Source organism: Dendrobates tinctorius, unplaced genomic scaffold (genome assembly GCF_039654945.1).
Source record: "Dendrobates tinctorius isolate UK_male_01 unplaced genomic scaffold, ASM3965494v1 ptg000120l, whole genome shotgun sequence".
NCBI lineage: Eukaryota > Metazoa > Chordata > Amphibia > Anura > Dendrobatidae > Dendrobates > Dendrobates tinctorius.
Genome location: NW_027361788.1, coordinates 23,921,388 through 23,940,836, shown reverse-complemented (window position 1 = coordinate 23,940,836; position 19,449 = coordinate 23,921,388). Strand labels below are relative to the sequence as shown.

Below are 19,449 nucleotides of genomic sequence, written 5' to 3'. Positions count from 1 at the left end.
GAGGAGATAATGCTGATTTGTTATGGAGTAAAACATCGAAAATATTCCAAAGGACCACCCCAGCTCCAGTACGTCCTTACATTGGAAATCAACATCATCCTGAAATCTAGAGTATGATATGGACACACTGGCAATGGTTTTATTTCCTCCTGGAATATGGTTGAGCCTGTTGCAGATTTCCGCTTTCAGCAGAATCGTCTATGTTCAGATATTGTGAACAGTTCTACTTGGTACGAATGGCAACCATTATACTCATCAACATAACATGGAGAAACTGACGTACACAAACCAACAAGGTCACACAGTACAGTATTAATAAACTTCAAAAATGAACACAGCGCTGTCTGTTCAAAACCATTCTCACAACATAAGCCTGCAGCTGTTTTATACTTCAACAACCCCTACGGAATGTCTAATTGCCTATAGGGACTGGAATTGGAATTAAAAAAAAACATTGTGAGCCTAATGTTATTCATCCTTGCCTACACAAAGAAATCAGGTTCAATGACACCATTATGTCTTCAAGGTCAACCCAAGACAGTCATATGATATCCGTTTTGACTTTGAGAAACCCTGATTCAGGTTAGGCAGTCGTTATCTGCTCGTTATCACCATGGATGGCTGCCACGTGTACTATAATAAATTAGGTCAATTTATGATTGTGATGTGTGTTGTCCTACATATTACTAATCCACATTTCATTGAAGGACTTTGGGCTAAGCCAAGTACCAATCCTGTTTACCCCACCAGAGTGCAAGTAAAAGATTAGGCAATAGACGGTTAAAGTTGTTGTCTCATAAACAACTTGTATCACCTTCTTTTAACATGACGGGATTATAAATGTGTAATAGCTGGGATCCAGCTGCTGAAACCCTTAGGCTGTGTGCACATGCTGCGGATTAGGTGCGGATTCATCCGCGCGGATTTTGTAAAATCCGCAGGTGAAACCGCAGGTCAAAAGACCTGCGGTTTTACCTGCGGATTGCTCTGCGGTTTTGCCCTGCGGTTTTTCATCTCCTCAATGGAGGAGATGGCAAACCGCAGCGGAATCCGCAGAAAGAATTGACATGTCAATTCTTTCTGCGGATTGAAAACCGCCGATAATCCGCGCGGAAAATTCCGCACCGTCTGCATTGTGGTTTTTGATTCCCATAGGGAATCATGGTACTGTACACCGCAGTAGAAACTGCTGCGGGTCCGCAGCAGCCAAAACCGCTGCGGAACCGCAGCAAAATCCGCAGCGTGTGCACACAGCCTTACTAATCCTGAAGAATGGGTGGTCTTAAGACACTTGTGTGAATAAAGAATGGAGTGACCACTGCTCCATTATTGGGAATGTATCATCAGAAAATGATCTCTTGTCTACATTTTCATAAATAAAGAGAAGAGAACCTGTCAGGTCGGATAACGCTATTAACCTGCAGATATGGGGCTAATCTGCAGGCTGCTAACACTAGGAAGGTGCCCGGCTGGCAGCATTGTGAGCGGCAGCTGTAACCACGCCCTTAACTGACAGCTGGCACTGCAGTGCATCAGATACTCTTAACCTGCAGATTAACCCTATATCTGCAGGTTAATAGAGTTATCCAAATTGACCGGTTCCCTTTAATGTATTTTTTATAATGGTATTTTTTTTCAAATAATTCATTTTTTATATACTGTTTTTATCTACATGAAAAAAAAATCTTGCAATTTTTAAGCCGTCATCCTGTTCTTCAGGGCTCATGCACACATTGAGTATTTGGTGAGTTTTTTACCCCAGTATTTGTAAGCCAAAACCAGGAGTGGAACGGTCAGAGGAAAAGCATAATAGAAACATTTGCACCCCTTCTGCATTTATCACCCACTCCAGGTTTTGGCTTACAAATACTGGGGTAAAAAACTCACCAAATACTCAATGTGTGCATGAGCCCTCACATTGTTATACAAAGCAATAGATTGATGCTATTTTTGTAGAAGCGTTATCTGAGCATGCCCTAATCTGAGAGCAGATCACGATGAAGGGAGGAGGAAGAGGTGAACTATGACATCAACTACTGTATATAGAGATGTTATCAGTTATTGTACAGGAGGAGGTAAGCTGTGATATCTTCTATTGTGAATGCTGGATCCTGTGTTATCTACGGTATATAAAGGTGTTATCAGTCATTGTACAGGGGGAGGAGGTGAGCTGTGACATCACCTATTGTAAACAGTGAATCATGTGTTATCTACTGTATGTAGAGGTGATATCAGTCATTGTACAGAAGGATGAGGTGAGCTGTGATATCTCCTATTGTGAATGGTGGATCCTGTGTTACCTACTGTATATAGAGGTGTTACCAGTCATTGTACAGGAGGAGGAGGTGAGCTCAAAATCTGAATTAAACAATAGGTAATTTTCTGATGACACATTTCCTGTACATAGTAATGGTCAGATAATGGAGCATTGGTCCTACATGCTCACTAACACTTCATTCACACAGGAGACTTTGGAGCTCCCGTTCTTACGATCAGTGTTCTCAGCGGTTAGATCCCCAGCCATAACACCAGGTTCGTTCTGCCCAGGTTATGGAGTGTAGTACAGGTAATGAGAAAAGGCCATTACATGAATTCAATTAACAGCGGAGCGCCCGGGGCTAGAGCAGCACAACCTTGTCCGACAAGAGGTGGAAATGCAATTTCTGCTCGAATTGGAAATGCTCTGCTGAGCTCACGTACATTAGTGTAGGGTCACGAGACTCTTCACACAGGGCAGAGAAATACTGGGAATTAAACGTGTAGGGGTAAACCAACTGTATGAAAGGGACACTCATGAATTTAAGTAATGAAATGTTATTCAAGTCAATCACTGGTGGAAAAACATCTGATGTAATTGTCGGACTCACAGGTTCCTAAATAGAATAATATTATGAAGGGGCATACAAAACGTGGCTTGCTTCTAGTGGTGGTTGAGGCTAAAACGCCCTAACCTCCTGAGACAGGAACACTTGGTTGTTTGCTCCCAGTTGCTTTCCATGATCATTCGGTTATCGCCCCACACTCTTGGTTGTAGGACCCGTAGAGTAGATCCTCAAACAAGTTCTGGCCAAACTTAACAAAATAAGGTATACTGCCAACCTCGTCTGCGTTTCTCTTTCCATGGGACCATAATAGTGCCTCTATGGTATATTCACTAATATATTGAGAGGGTCATCGTAAAAAGCATGGAATAGACCCCAATTAATTTCTAAAATCTTTTATCTAATAAAGAGGTGGTCTTTTTATTGTGTGTTAATGATTCAAAGATGGCGTTCTATACCCTTCACCCAAAACAGGTATGAAGATCATTTTAGCCAATCAAAGTCCAATTGCCCAATCCTTATCTTACCAACATCACCTTTCAAGAGATAAAGTAGATCGGTCCCACCGAAATCTGCGGGTTTGGGCAACTTTAATCCAATGTGTATGGGGGCCTTAGACTTCAAATATGTTTAAGTGAATTTGTATCCAGTTTTTACCTTCATAGTCATAGCCAAAAATGTTGACTTGATGGACTAACCTTTGAAAAGAGGAGCTATGTTCCACACAGCAATACTTCCAGCCTTCATAAACTGTCCCAAGGCGATTTCCAGGAAGAAAATCGGAATTCCACCAAAGATGGCGATCAGGACATAAGGAATGAGAAAAACACCTGGAAACAGATAAAAAAATGTTTAGTCATGCAAGGTTTCAGATAGATCAGTTTAATGTAGATCACTAGGGTATAAATAAATTATGTCAAGAATTTACACATGTAGTGGAGACCATGTAGTGGCCATGGGGTCTACCTTGGTTGGTCCTTCCTCTTATTCTACTGAGACGATTGTTATGATGACCTAACCCATAGGAATGCCCTACTGTGGTTGGTCCCACCACCTTTTCTACTAAGCCAATTTTTATGGTAACCAAACCCATAGGAGACCCTACCATGGTTGGTTCCAGCTATTTTTCTACTGAGCCAATTGTCATGATGGCCAAACCCATAGGAGGACCTAAGATTGTTGGTTACACTTCATTTTCTACTAAGCCAATTGTAATGATGACAAAACCCAAAGAAAGCCCTACCAAGGTTGGTCCCACCTTCTTTTCTACTGAGCCAATTGTCATGATGATCAAACCCATAGGAACTCCTATCATGGTTGGTCCCACCTCCTTTTCTACTGAGCCAATTGTCATGATGACTAAACCCTTACAAGGCTCGACCATGGTTGGCCCAAACTCCTTTCCTACTGAATACTGATCCAACTATCATTATCAAACCCATAGGAGGCCCTACCATGGTTGGCTTTGCCCCACAACCTCCAATACTGAGCCAATGGTCATGGTGGTCAAACTTATAGGAGGCCCTACCATGGTTGGTCGCCCCCTCCTTCACTACTGAGCCAATTGTCAAGACGACCAAAACCAGGACCATAATGAGGAGTTGTTTTTTATTTTTACTTTGTGGCCCAGTTTTCTATGTCTCATTGACTCATCTAGGCAATTATCTATGACAACTACATTTACCACTTATAAACCTCACTTTACCTGGTGTCATTAGCAAAGATTTAAAGCCCACCAAGTCCCATTTCCAATGCCGTTCCCAGTACCCTCTGTAAGAAACACTGAGCTCTGTAGATTCTTCTTGCCATAATCTGCTGTCGTTCTTCTTTATAAGCCAGGAGACATTGAAACACTTACTTAATACTGGTCTTAGTCATAGCTATGGTCAGGAAGACATATTAATTTGTGAATATACCCAGTCAGCACTGGAGACAGTTTGATTTATAAGAGGATTCAGGGGATTAGGACGTCAGGATAAGATGACGCTGGTGAGGACATGTGGCAAGCTTTCATCGTAGAAGGTCAGAGTGCAATATTCAGTTGCTGAACGTATGCAATGGAGGTCAATCGGGCAGAATATCAATTGTATTGAGTGTGCAGCCTGGAATAAGAATGGCCCATTGGCTATGTTATATGACACTACCCATGGAGTGCAGGTTATGTATATATGTTCATTATGTATTTATTAACTGATTAATATCTCCTTTTATATTCCACACAATTTGATCCTAGAGGGGCCTTAGGAATAACACCTAAGGGATACATTACACCTTCTACGATGACTTCTTCATCGATGTGAGAGGATAAGTGACCTCACACTATTCATATCAAAAATGGTAGAAAATGGCTTTTAGTCCATTGCCCCATGTACACTATGATATAGAAGGGACCATTACTCTACATTCGAACCAATGAAGTTGGATCACATTAAAAGTCGGGTTCATTTATTAATTGGGTTCCCATTGAAACGCATGTAGCAATGTCAATGACCCATAGGAGTTCTGACTTTAGAAAGATTTATATGGCTGGAGGGAGAGCCAGAGGGAAGATTTGTATGGTTCAAAGCCATAAAATAACCTACATGAACAATTATATTTGGCTGCTGCTCCGTTTCACCGGGAAGTTTTAAGTCAAGAAGGAATTCACTAAGGTCATTAACAATCTCAAAAGAACTATGGCACTGAATAGGGTATGAAATACGTAGACAGAAGACAGTTTTTTTCAGAAAATTTACACACATATTAGAAGCAATCATCAGACCCTGACCCCATTTTATGTATTGAAGCATCTAATGAGCATGTGTAAAGGTCATGGTAAAGGGAGGAGGAGCTATAACATCACCTATTGTGATTGGTGGATAAATTTATGGAATATCTACAGGATATGCCATACATGTCTTAAAGTGAGGATCAGGACCCAGTGGAACGCTGACAAAAATAGAGAGGTGGCTGCACATTCACAACTTTATTTATTTATTTGGACGATATGAAAATTGCCACCATTGGATATACCGTAGATGCCATAAATGTAAAAGATGGGACCTCCTACCTCCCATATAAAGTAAGGTTTACACAGGCCCATTCCTAGTGCTGATTGGCAATATAGCAAAGTTGATTGTCATTCGTGAAAAAAAGAACCAGTCACTTGCCAATTACTGTTCTCTTGAATCCGGCGCTGTTTTTCTTTTGTTCCTACTCCTGAGATATTGCCATATCTTCCCTGTATATAAATCTAGTCTTGTTACCCAAATGGAGGTGGTCTACAACTGCTCCCTGTGGGTGTGTTCTTGAGGACCCCACCCAGATATACTAGATTTACATACAGTGGAAGAAGGGGCTATAGCTCAGAATTGGTGAGGCACAGGAGCAAAGGAAAAATGGCACCAGATTCAGGAGAACAGCGGCATTTACACCAGGCAAAAAAAAACAAACCCATATATATGGTAACTGACAAGTCCCCTTTAAGGACCTTTTATATTGGCCAACGCAAACAGTATGTTGATGGGTGATTGCTAATAAGATAATTTCATCCCTTACAGTTTGCATATTGTTGGAAACACATGCCATGTTTACACGGGGAAATGTAATGCCGACATCAATGAACTTCTAGGCCGTATGCGTGAGCTTGAGAATGGAAAATTCTTTTTGTTTCCATTGAAAAAGTCATGGTGACATAATGGGTCAATGAAGAGAAATGTACTCATGACAATGTACTCGTGTACACGGATGCACGTCCTCATCCATTCACAGACAAACGGTGTATTCAATATGATATGTAAAGAACATATACGTGATTTCATTGCAATCTACAGCAAACATATGACGTTTCAGTCTCACACCAAAAAAGACCTTCTGAAGATAAACGGATTGCCCCAGAATAAAAGACTCAGAAAGGTGTCTCAAAGGTGCCTGGGACAGCCTTGAAGTCACTGTAGACATCCAACAATGACATAGTAAACATGCTGACGTAATGATATACAACCCTGTATTTTCTGAAATTTTTACCAGTGATGGAAAAACTGTACGAGGCCTCATCCTATTGGGATTTTGGGAACATTGAACAAACAGGAAGTTACAGTGGGGAGGAAAGATAGCACCGGGGATAGGTCAGGGGTGACCCATCTGCAGGATTCATCATTTAATGACCCTTTAGTTTCAGTACCTTATAAGATTCTCAGGGATATATTAAGGATCCTCACTGTGGAGGCTCTTGCTCTTTCGAAAATATTTCCAAGATGAAAAAGTTGAGCTTCAGTGTAAAGCATGGAGGCATGATCCACCGCTTTACTCTCTAACGGGGTGGAAAATGAAAATCTATCTTCAAATGAACTATAGGAGACATGAATCGTACATGGAGTTCATAGTAGCCCTATAATGGCTTATTATGTAGAGAGAGGCCGACTGTCGAGATCATCAATGGCGCATTCAGCGCTCTCGATAATCAACACTTGTGATATTTGTTTTCTCCCATTCCTATCAGGTTTGTGAAATTTCCCACACACATCAGTAGAGGTGACTCATAATGTGGATCTGTAATTTCTTCTTATCTGAAGTCCTGTCCAAGTTATAAGACCTGGTTGGTTAATGGTTAACTGGCCAGCCAAGAATACGTGAGCATCTGACATTGTTTCATGGATACTAGGTGTGTGTAGTAATATATATATATATATATATATATAGTTGTGCTCAAAAGTTTACATACCCCGGCAGAATTTTTGCTTTCTTGGCCTTTTTTCAGAGAATATGAATGATAACACCAAAACTTTTTCTCCACTCATGGTTAGTGGTTGGGTGAAGCCATTTATTGTCAAACTACTGTGTTTTCTCATTTTATATCATTAAGACAACCCAAAACATCCAGATGACCATGATCAAAAGTTCACAGACCTCATTTCTTAATACCGTGTATTTCCCCCTCTTACATCAATGACAGCTTGAAGTCTTTTATGGTAGTTGTGGATGAGGTTCTTTATTTTCTCAGATGGTAAAACTGCCCACTCAACTCGGCAAAAGCCTCCTGTACCTGTAAATTCCTGGAGTGTCTAGCATGAACTGCACGCTTGAGATCTACCCAGAGTGGCTCAATGATATTGAGGTCAGGAGACTGAGATGGCCACTCCAGAACCTTCACTTTGTTCTGTTGTAGCCAATGACAGGTCAACTTGACCTTGTGTTTTGGATCGTTGTCATGTTGGAACATCCAAGTACGTCCCATGCGCAGCTTCTGGGTTGATGATTGCAAATTTGCCTCCAGTATTTGCTGATAACATGCTGCATTCATTATTCCTTCAACTTTGACCAAGTTTCCTGTGCCTTTGTAGCTCACACATCTCTAAAACATCAGCAATCCACCTCCGTGCTTTACAGTAGGAATGGTGTTCCTTTCATCATATTCCTTGTTGACCTCTCTCTAAATATAACATTTATAGTTGTGGCCAAAAAGTTCAATTTTGGTCTCATCACTACAAATTACCTTGTTCCAGAAGTTTTCAGGCTTGTCTCTGTGCTGTTTTGCGTATTGTAGGCGAGATACTTTGTGGCATTTGCGCAGTAATGGCTTTCTTCTGGCGACTCAACCATGCAGCCCATTTTTCTTCAAGTGCTTCCTTATTGTGCAACTTGAAACAGTCACACAGCTAGTTTTCAGAGAGTCCAGTATTTCAGCTGATGTTATTTGTGGGTTTTTCTTTGCATCCTGGACAATTTTCCTGGCAGTTGTGGACAAAATTTTTGTTGGTCTTCCTGATCGTGGTTTTGTTTGAACGCTGCTGACTGGCATTATCAATTCCTTGGATATCTCATTGTATCCCTTTCCTGTTTTATACAGTTCAACTACGTTTTCCCGTAGATCCGTTGACAATTCATTAGCTTTCCCCTTGACTCACAATCCACAAACGTCAGTGGCTAGATGAAACATGCAAGAGTCTGTCTGAATCCCAGAAACTCACTCAGCTTTTATGCACACACACTGATTACAAGCAAACAGGTCACAGGTGAGGATGTTACCTTTAGTAGCCAGTAAAACCCATTTGTGTCCACTCCTGTGCATGTTATCAAGCCAAAATCACCAGAGTATGTGAACTTTTGATCAGGGTCATTTGTATGTTTTGGGTTGTCATTAGGATTTAAAAAGAGAAAACACAGTAGTTTGACAATAAATGGCTTCACCCAACCACTAACCATGAGTGGAGAAAAAGTTTTGGTGTTCTCATTCATATTCTTTGGAAAAAGGCCAAGAAAGCAAAAATTTTGCTGGGGTATGTAAACTTTTGAGCACAACTGTAAGTCTATTCATAATGCCAATGCATCATAATGGTTAGGAAGCATGAAAATAAATAGAGGTGCACCTACTATGGTAGCAAAGAGTAGCATTGCTATAGAACCCAGTGGGGCTAGGGGGACATATTGGTACCAGGCGGCTAGCAGTGTTATTTTGATCCTGGCAAATAACTAAGATTTTAAGTGGAAGTTTAAGGCTGCTGTGAGTACAGACAGAAAGTCATAGTGGTAAAGCAGGTGAAAACAAAGATTGGGTATGTTGCTTTTGAATATATCTGATTCTTTGTTTTCACAATAAATATTCTGCCTCCAGAGATATTCCGCTCTCCCTATTGAGAACATTGGCACACTTAAAGGAACTTTGTCAGTAGGATCAACGCTCCTAAGCTGACCTTATGGGCATGTAGCTAATAGAAAGCTCAATCAAATGATACCTTGATATCTGCAATCCGATGTCTTATTCCAGAGAAATCCATGTTTTTCTTAATATGTAAATGAGCTGTTATGATCTGTGGGCTGGACATATATCTCAATGAGACTCTGATTGCAGATATTATTATAAATAAGTGGGGGCATTACCAGTGTGAGACATGTAATGACGTACAGTCTGCAATCCTGATCTCACACTGGTAACAACCCCTTTCATTTACAATAATCTCTGGAGGCAGATTCTCAGGGAGATCTATGTCCGGCCCATAGATCATAACAGCTCACTTACGTATTAAGAATAATGTGAATTTCTTGAGTATAAGACATCAGATTGCAGATATCAAGGTATCATTTTATTCAGCTTCCTATGACCTACATGTCCATATAGATGGCTTAGGAGGGTTGTTCCTGCTGACAGGTTCCCTTTAACCCCTTTCCTACATTAGACGTACTATTCCGTCCATGTGACCTGGGACCTAAGTCCCAATGACGGAATAGTACGTCTAATGCGATCAGCTGCACTTACGGGGGGAGCGCAGCTGATCGCGGCCGGGTGTCAGCTGATTATCACAGCTGACACCCGGCACAATGTGTCAGGGGCGGTCACAGACCGCCCCGACACGTTAACCCCTGGCACACCGTGATCAAACATGATCGCGGTGTACCGGGGGTTAAAGGAAGCATCGGCAGGGAGGGGGCTCCCTCCGTGCTTCCCTGCGACCCCCACAGCGGCGCAATGTGCAGCGACGCTGCGGGGGTTGCCTTCCCTGCAGGTCCCCGGATCCAATATGGCGACGGGGACCTTCGGGGGCCTGCAGGGAGCTGGCTTCCTCACTGCCCGCAGAGCGCAGGCATGAGGAAGCCTGCAGCAGTGCCTGTGACAGATCGCTGATCTGTCACAGCAGTCTCTGTCACAGGATAGTGATGTTCCCCATGGGACATTATAATAAAGTTAAAAAATAAAAAAAAAGTGTAAAAATAATTTAAAAAAAATCGCTAAATAAATTAAAAAAAAAAAAATCCCTAATAAATTCATTTTTTGAAAATAAAAAAACAAAAAAACAATAAAAGTACACATATTTGGTATCGCCGCGTCTGTAATGACCCACCCTATAAAACTGTCCCATTAGTTAACCCCTTTAGTGAACCCCCTTAAAAAATAAAAATAAAAAACGAAGCAAAAAATAATGATTTATTGTCTTACCACCAAACAAAAAGTGCAATAACGCGCGATCAAAAAGACGCATATAAATATCCATGGTACCGCTGAAAACATCATCTTGTCCCGCAAAAAACAAGCTGCCACACAGCATCATCAGCAAAAAAATAAAAAAGTTATAGCTCGCAGAATAAAGCGATGCAAAAATAATTATTTTTTATAGAAAATTGTTTTCATTGCATAAAACCGACAAAACATAAAAAACGACCTAAATGAGGTATCGCAGTAACCGTACTGACCCGAAGAATAAAATCACTTTATCAATTTTACCGTACGCGGAATGGTGTAAACGCACCACCCCAAAAGAAATACATGAAACGCTGGTTTTTGTTCATTCTGCGTCACAAAAATCAGAATAAAAAGCAATCAAAAAATGTCACGTGCCCGAAAATGGTACCAATAAAAACGTCAACTCGTCCCACAAAAAATAAGACCTAACATGACTGGGTAGGTCAAAATATGGAAAAATTATAGCTCTCAAAATGTGGTGATGCATAAACTATTTTTACAATAGAAAGCGTATTTTAGCGTATGACAGCTGCCAAAAATAAAAACCCGCCATATACAGTAAATCAAACCCCCCGTTATCACCCCCTTAGTTAGGGAAAAATAATAAAATAGCATTTTTTTTTATTTATTTCCATTTTCCCATTAGGGCTAGGGTTAGGGTCAAAGCTAGGGTTAGGGCTAGTGCTAGGGCTAGGGTTAGAGTTAGAATTGGGGGGTTTCCACTGTATTGGCACATCAGGGGCTTTCCAAATGCGACATGGCGTCCAATCTCAATTCCAGCCAAAAAAGTTAAATGGCGCTGCTTCCCTTCCGAGCTCTGCCATGTGCCCAAATAGTGGTTTACCCCCATATATGGGGTATCAGCGTACTCAGGACAAATTGCACAATAACTTTTAGGGTCCTGTTACTCTTGGGAAAATAAAAATTGGGGGTGAAAAGATCATTTTTGTGGAAAAAAAATATTATTTTTTTAATTGTACGGCTGTACGTTATAAACTTCTGTGAAGCCCTTGGGGGTTCAAAGTTCTCACCACACATCTAGATAAGTTCTTTGGGGGGCCTAGTTTCCAAAATGGGGTCACTTGTGGGGGGTTTCCACTGTTTAGGCACATCAGGGGCTCTCCAAACGCGACATGGCGTCCGATCTGAATTCCAGCCAATTTTGCAGTGAAAAAGTCAAACGGCGCTCCTTCCCTTCCGAGCTCTGCCATGTGCCTAAACAGTGGTCCCCCCCACATGTCAGGTATCGTCGTACTCAGGACAAATTGCACAATAACTTTTTCAGTCCAATTTCTCCTGCTACCCTTTGTAAAATAAAAAAATTGAACCTGAAGTAATTTTTTTTGTGAAAAAAAGTTAAATGTTCATTTTTTTTAAACATTCAAAAAATTCCTGTAAAGCACCTGAAGGGTTAATAAACTTCTTGAATGTGGTTTTGATCACCTTGAGGAGTACAGTTTTTAGAATGGTGTCACTTTTGGGTATTTTCCATCATATAGACCCCTCAAAGTGACTTCAAATGTGATGTGGTCCGTAAAAATAAAATGGTGTTGTAAAAATGAGAAATCGCTGGTCAATTTTTATCCCTTATAGCTTCCTAACAAGAAAAAATTTTGGTTCCAAAATTGTGCTGATGTAAAGTAAACATGTGGGAAATGTTACTTATCAAGTTTTTTGTGTGCCGTATCTCTGTGATTTTAGGGCATAAAAATTCAAAGTTGGAAAATTGCGAAATTTTCAAAATTTTCGCCAAATTTCCATTTTTTTTCACAAATAAATGCAAGTTATATGAATGAAATATTACTACTAACATGAAGTACAAAATGTCACGAGAAAACCATGTCAGAATCACCGGGATCCGTGGAAGTGTTCCAGAGTTATTACCTCATAAAGGGACAGTGGTCAGAATTGTAAAAATTGGCCCCGTCATGAACGTGCAAACCACCCTTGGGGGTGAAGGGGTTAAGCCATTGACATGAGATTATTATCTGCCAGAAATTCATGTGTCCAAGCAGCTTCCTCTCTTGACTTCCCCATACTCATGAAAACTTGGCTTCACTCATTGAAAAGAGGAGAAACCCGCTTATCTCCACTGAAAGCAAAAGGATTGGCTATAGAAATGGCCCGATTCTCTTCTCCCCCAAACTTACTCTTTAAGGGCAGAGTGGGGAGACCACCATACATATCCCATGGCTGGCCAGTCACATTGAAATCAATGGGTTAGCATGATTTCCATCTAACATGTATTGGGGTTTGTAGCCTAACTGCACATGTATGTGCTTTGGGGGTCTGTCGGGAGGAATAGTCAAAATGTATTTTCAATCACCCTCCTCAGGTCCAGGGCTGAGTCTCCACCACTACTCCCAGTGTCTGCAGCATTGACGTCACAGTGATAGCGCTGCAGCCAGTCAGTGAACTAAGGCTATGTGCACACGCTGCGGTTTTTTGCTGCGGTTCTGCAGCGTTTTTGGCCCTGCGGAACCGCAGCAGTTCCGCAGACATGGTACAGTACCATGTAACCCTATGGGATTTAAAAAACGCTGTGCTCACGCTGTGGTTTTTTCCGCGCGGTTTTGCTGCGGTTTACAAACTGCAGCATGTCAATTGTTTCTGCGGATTCCGCTGCGGTTTCACATCTTTAACATAGTAGAGGTGTGAGACCGCAGGGCAAAACCGCAGACCAAAACGCAGGAAAACCGCAGGTCACTTTACCCGCAGGTGAAACCGCAGTGTGTGCACACAGCCTAAGCGGCTCTTCCTGAGCAGACGTCACAATCCGCTGAGCTCAATGATTGGCTGCAGCACTGTCGACATGACGTCCGAGCTGCAGACGGTGACAGTCATCCGAAGCAGTGGCAGAGAATCAGCTGGACCTGGGGAGAGTGAGTAATGCTCTGGGAACGGGTTTCCGAAATGGAAAACTTCTTGAAGTATCCAGTGGGTCAGTAAACTATGCATTTCTTATTTTACTGTATAGTAACACTTTGTTCTTTCCTACACTGAGGGATGCAGTAAAGAACATATACCGGGCAGTCAGTGGTCCACGTACACCGTGGCTTCTGTCGGAGGGATACTCCCAACTTGCATCACCAATGGAAGCGCAGAATGAGATGTGAACAGAGCCCTGATTGTGTCTTTAAAGGAGAACAGAACTCATTCAAAATTACTTTTCTCAACATCATGTTTGCTGCATAACGCATGGAGATCCACGGCCGGGTCTTGGTCGGAGCAGCTGTGCGCAGCAGATGTCCCTTTTGTCCACTTGTATGCATTGTAAACTAGTTCTTAGCTGCATTAGTAGATTTCGGCCCCTGCTTGGGAATGTCGCCCGTTATGTCTCATTTCTTCTACCTGTATTCATTAATAGTTACACTTTCACTACGGTGCTTTTAGGTACAGGATTAGACTGCTTTATTCCAGAAACAGCGCCACCCCTGTCCACAGTTAGTGTCTGATATTGCAGCTTAGATCTGTTATAGTGAATGTTGCAAAACTGCAATACCACACACATCCTGTGGTCATGTGTGACGCTGTGTTTTTCTTTTGCAGACATGTTTTTCTAATTTGGTAAATTGCTGTGTACTCATGCCATACTATGGCTTGACTGGAAGGTTGACATGTCTTTTTGGGGTTGTCTGGTTAATGTCTGGCTGTCTTTGGGGGCTTTTGGATTCATAGAGAGTGCTCTATTGACAGCTCACTCATTTCAAAAGGGCGATATGAGGACATTCTTGTTGGGGATAACCCTTGAGGACATTTATCATCTGGGAATGCTTTGACAAAATGAAGGATCTAGTAGCTCAGCTGGGAAGCTATCCTCTTTCGCATGTATGAATGTAGCTGTTGATGGGTAGTTTGGCCCTTGCTCGGGCCTGTCTGTATTTTGTATAAGCTCTGAATTTGATGGCGATTCTGTAAATGGGGTTCACAGGACCCCCATTTTTCTGACAGCTGAGGGTCTCATAGGTAGGACCCATATATTTCCTGCACTATGTGCAGCACCCAGCTGTGCATCTCCTGCACTATGTGTAGCGCCCAGCTGTGCATCTCCCACCCTATGTGCAGCGCCCAGTGGTACATCTCCTGCACTATGTGTAGCGCCCAGCTGTGCATCTCCTGCACTATGTGCAGTGCCCAACGGTGCATCTCCTGCACTATGTGCAGCGCTCAGCTGTGCATCTCCTGCACTATGTGCGGCGCCCAGCTGTGCGTCTACCGCACTATGTGCGGCGCTCAGCTGTGCGTCTACCGCACTATGTGCGGCGCCCAACTGTGCATCTCCCGCACTATGTGCGGCGCCCAGCTGTGCGTCTACCGCACTATGTGCGGCGCCCAACTGTGCCTCTCCCGCACTATGTGCGGCGCCCAACTGTGCATCTCCCGCACTATGTGCGGCGCCCAACTGTGCATCTCCCGCACTATGTGCGGCGCCCAACTGTGCATCTCCCGCACTATGTGCGACGCCCAACTGTGCATCTCCCGCACTATGTGCGGCGCCCAACTGTGCATCTCCCGCACTATGTGCGGCGCCCAACTGTGCATCTCCCGCACTATGTGCGGCGCCCAACTGTGCATCTCCCGCACTATGTGCGGCGCCCAACTGTGCATCTCCCGCACTATGTGCGGCGCCCAACTGTGCATCTCCCGCACTATGTGCGGCGCCCAACTGTGCATCTCCCGCACTATGTGCGGCGCTCAGCTGTGCATCTCCTACACTATGTAGAGCGCCCAGCTGTGCATCTCCCACCCTATGTGCAGCGCCCAGTGGTACATCTCCTGCACTATGTGTAGCGCCCAGCTGTCCATCTCCTGCACTATGTGCAGTGCCCAACGGTGCATCTCCTGCACTATGTGCAGCGCTCAGATGTGCATCTCCTGCACTATGTGCAGCGCCCAACTGTGCATCTCCCGCACTATGTGCGGCGCCCAACTGTGCCTCTCCCGCACTATGTGCGGCGCCCAACTGTGCCTCTCCCGCACTATGTGCGGCGCCCAACTGTGCATCTCCCGCACTATGTGCGGCGCCCAACTGTGCATCTCCCGCACTATGTGCGGCGCCCAACTGTGCATCTCCCGCACTATGTGCGGCGCCCAACTGTGCATCTCCCGCACTATGTGCGGCGCTCAGCTGTGCATCTCCTACACTATGTAGAGCGCTCAGCGGTGCATCTCCTGCACTATGTGCAGCGCCCAGTGGTACATCTCCTGCACTATGTGTAGCGCCCAGCTGTGCATCTCCTGCACTATGTGCAGTGCCCAACGGTGCATCTCCTGCACTATGTGCAGCGCTCAGCTGTGCATCTCCTGCACTATGTGCGGCGCCCAGCTGTGCGTCTACCGCACTATGTGCGGCGCTCAGCTGTGCGTCTACCGCACTATGTGCAGCGCCCAGTGGTACATCTCCTGCACTATGTGTAACGCCCAACTGTGCATCTCCTGCACTATGTGGAGCGCTCAGCGGTGCGTCTCCTGCAGTATGTGCAGCGCTCAGCGGTGCGTCTCCTGCAGTATGTGCAGCGCTCAGCGGTGCGTCTCCTGCAGTATGTGCAGCGCTCAGCGGTGCGTCTCCTGCACTATGTGCAGCGCTCGGTGGTGCATCTCCTGCACTATGTACAGCTGGAGGGCTGATATTGCTTTTTTTGGATACTGCTGGACACAAAGTCCTGAAAATGAAGGAGCTTGAAACAGAGTCCAAGAAACTGAATACTGCTGGACTGCTGCGGGTGTTAACCCCCTAGATATCAGGGCTGTGATACAGAACCGTGCCCGCACCCACCTCGCTCTGCTTTTTATAGTGGCCAGTCCTCCCCTTTTAAGGAAGGACAGAATGGAGGACAAGAAGTGACATGAAGTATATACAGCTTTGATGATAGATTCTGCACTATGTATAAAATAATAAAGGACAATGTCTGGAGTCTGCAGAAAAAATAACAAAGGAAACTAATGAATGAGAACAAAATATCAAAAAACGCAAATAAAGAAATGCTGACGTGCGTTCTGTCATGTAGGAAGAGGCCGTTATACAGTACAAACAGTAAAAGCAAAATAAATGCAGAAGTGAGGACTTTAATGACTCATTGCAATGTTCCAGTCCATATAGTTTATACTCTTTTATAGACAGCACGGACTGAAGGGTCGCAATGGACCAATAAAGTCCTCACTTTTGCTTTTATTTCGGAGGCCTGCCTCCATTCACTTCTTGTGGATTTATCAAATAAGGATTGTTTTTTTCTTACCTGGATTCTGAGATTTGCACAGTTGCACCCATATATAGTGGATCCATCCATCCATGGGCTGAAGTTATCACCTATGCACCGGACCTGCACCGATGGGCAGAACGGGCCACTTTATCCCTGTTAGAATGGCGCGTCAGTGCCCATGCCCACCCGTGGCTTCTTTCATTCCCTACGGGGCTGCTGGTAAAGGCCAAACGCAGCCCCATATTAGCGGCGGTTGAACATGTGCACTGCATGTTCTGCCCATTGGTAAAGGTGGCCCATTCCGCACTTTTACCGATGGGACAGAAGTGCCTCTTTCTCCACATTGGTGCATATCTCTTCACCAGGGCCAGACTGGCCATCTGACAATTCTGGCAAATGCCAGAAGGGCCTGTCTGGTCATGGGCTGCCTTGTTTGCTACGTTGTTAACAGAATTGCTGTTCTCAAGACATCCATAATGTTAAGAGTTGTGACAGAGCACAAAGCTGCTGACTCCGTCACTTACCCCAGCAGGTCACGGGCATCATTAGAAATATTGGTCTTGTAGAAAATCTTGCTTTCCTCCATCCAGAGTAATATTAGTAATGTATCCCAACTGGTTCATGGGGACGGGGACAACATGGGCCTGTGTGATTTCAAATGCCAGGGCTGAATTTCAGCCCCAGTCCATACCTGCTCTTCACCTTATATTATTTCCTGTCCTCTGAATAGGTGATAGCTTATTTTCACCGGAGAACCCCTTTAAGATTAGGGTCAGGTCACTCTAATATCACAAGTACACTGAATAATGACATGAAGTAGAAATAAAGAGAGGGACATGGGAGTGGGACAACCTAGGTATTGAATTGGTGACGTAGGGAGATGGACCATACCCAGAGGGATAACTCTGGTAAGAACCGGGCAGAGTAACAACGAGAATATGGAAAGTAGGGACAGGAAGGGTATGTGTTACTCTAGTGCTAAGGCTTCGCTCACCCACCTCCTCCGTTCTTGTAGCACAGGTAGGGGAATCTCCAGACATTTCCAAGTCCAACAGCAAATCCCACACAAGACATTATGAAATCCATCTGCCGAGTCCATGTCTCCCTCTCAGGAATGGCTTCCTTGGAATTTGGGGAGAAGATGATGGCTCCTTTGATGGATCCATTATGACACAAGTCAGCATGTCCATTCCCGCTCGGTATGAGTTGTCCATTTTTCTCCTCCATGTTCACTTTGTAGCTGCCATTCTCCAAAGACAATCTCTTCTCCATCCTTCCAACTTAAAACTTCTTCCAAAAAAGGACCAACGTAAACCCCCAACCAGTTCTTTGATCCTCACGTCCCTTCCCTACCCAACTGCTCGTGGACCTGACGAACCCCCCACCCCTCAGAAATAAATAATAAATAATACTATAAAAGGAAAAAAAAAGAAATAATACAGTACGTAAACTTAAAAAAAAAATAATCGAAATTTGGCAATTGAAAATTTAGCTGTGAAAAAAATCCCAAAAATCAGAGGATTGGGGGAAAGGGAATCAGAAACCGTCCACAAAGCACTTAAAGGTGAGCCGGAAGAATCTCATGGGTTACAGCGTTGGATATCAAGAAAGGAGGAAATTGGGGGGGATTAGGGAGAATCGAAGCCTCCGACAAGTCGTCCAAAATCGAAGGGTAAATCAGCCCGTTATCAGCTAGATCGCCGCGCTTCTAGAGGGATTTCTGAATCCTACTCTCCTGTACCCTGAGGTTTAAAAGCCCAGGCTGGATAGTTCCTCCCTTCTACCCTCCTCTCATGTCTCGCCCTCCCTTTTCTTGCCTTGCTCCTACTCCTTCTTCTTCTGAAACCATGAAGCCAACCCTCTGTCTCAATGTCCAGGCTGCCGAGCTTTCTTCCACGCCTCCGCACCCTTACTCTAGATTTTCCCCTCCTTCGTGAAGCTCTTCTGCTGAATCCATTCAGAGTAAATCCCTTTTTCCTCCTGCTGTTGTGCGGCGCTGTCAGAGAGCGGCGAGCTCGTCTCACGTGGTTTCTATTTTGGGAAGTTCATGCAAGGAGTGGGATACGAAAAAAAGAGGAAGGAGACGTGAGCGCATGGAGGCACCGATCATCACGAGCGACCGTGTTCTTGGGATCACCGTCGTTTTCATTTTTATTTCATAAATCAATAGTACACATGAAAATAAGAAACTTTGTAATACATCTTATCAGAGAAATCTGCTTCTTTCACATTCACTTGGTGCTGATTGCAGTAATAGGAGGAGATGACAGTTAGTGCTCATAAAGTTCTATGGAGAAATTGTCACGACAACGGAATGACTTCGCCTGCCTCTAGCTCCTCCTTGTCCTTATATATTTATTCACACCAACTTGCAATTTAACTTGTATGTATTCAGTTACTGAGATAGGAGATGACAGTTGGTGCTTTTAAAGTTCTATGAAGAGGGAAGGGGAGGAGCTTGTGGAAGACACACCCATTTCATTACATGTTT

At 43.8% G+C, this 19,449-nt stretch overlaps 1 protein-coding gene across 1 annotated transcript in view; it reads right to left on the bottom strand.

Moving 5' to 3' along the window:
* The window catches only part of SLC6A8 (solute carrier family 6 member 8), a 75,219-nt gene extending 56,239 nt beyond the window's left edge, over positions 1–18,980 (bottom strand). The window contains exons 1-2 of the mRNA XM_073590921.1: positions 17,957–18,980; positions 3,521–3,652 (exon numbers count right to left, since the gene is read on the bottom strand). Of these exons, the coding sequence (XP_073447022.1) occupies positions 3,521–3,652; positions 17,957–18,230 (406 nt within the window). The 5' untranslated portion in view covers positions 18,231–18,980. The remainder of the gene's footprint in view (positions 1–3,520; positions 3,653–17,956) is intronic.
* Positions 18,981–19,449: the final 469 nt, after the last annotated feature.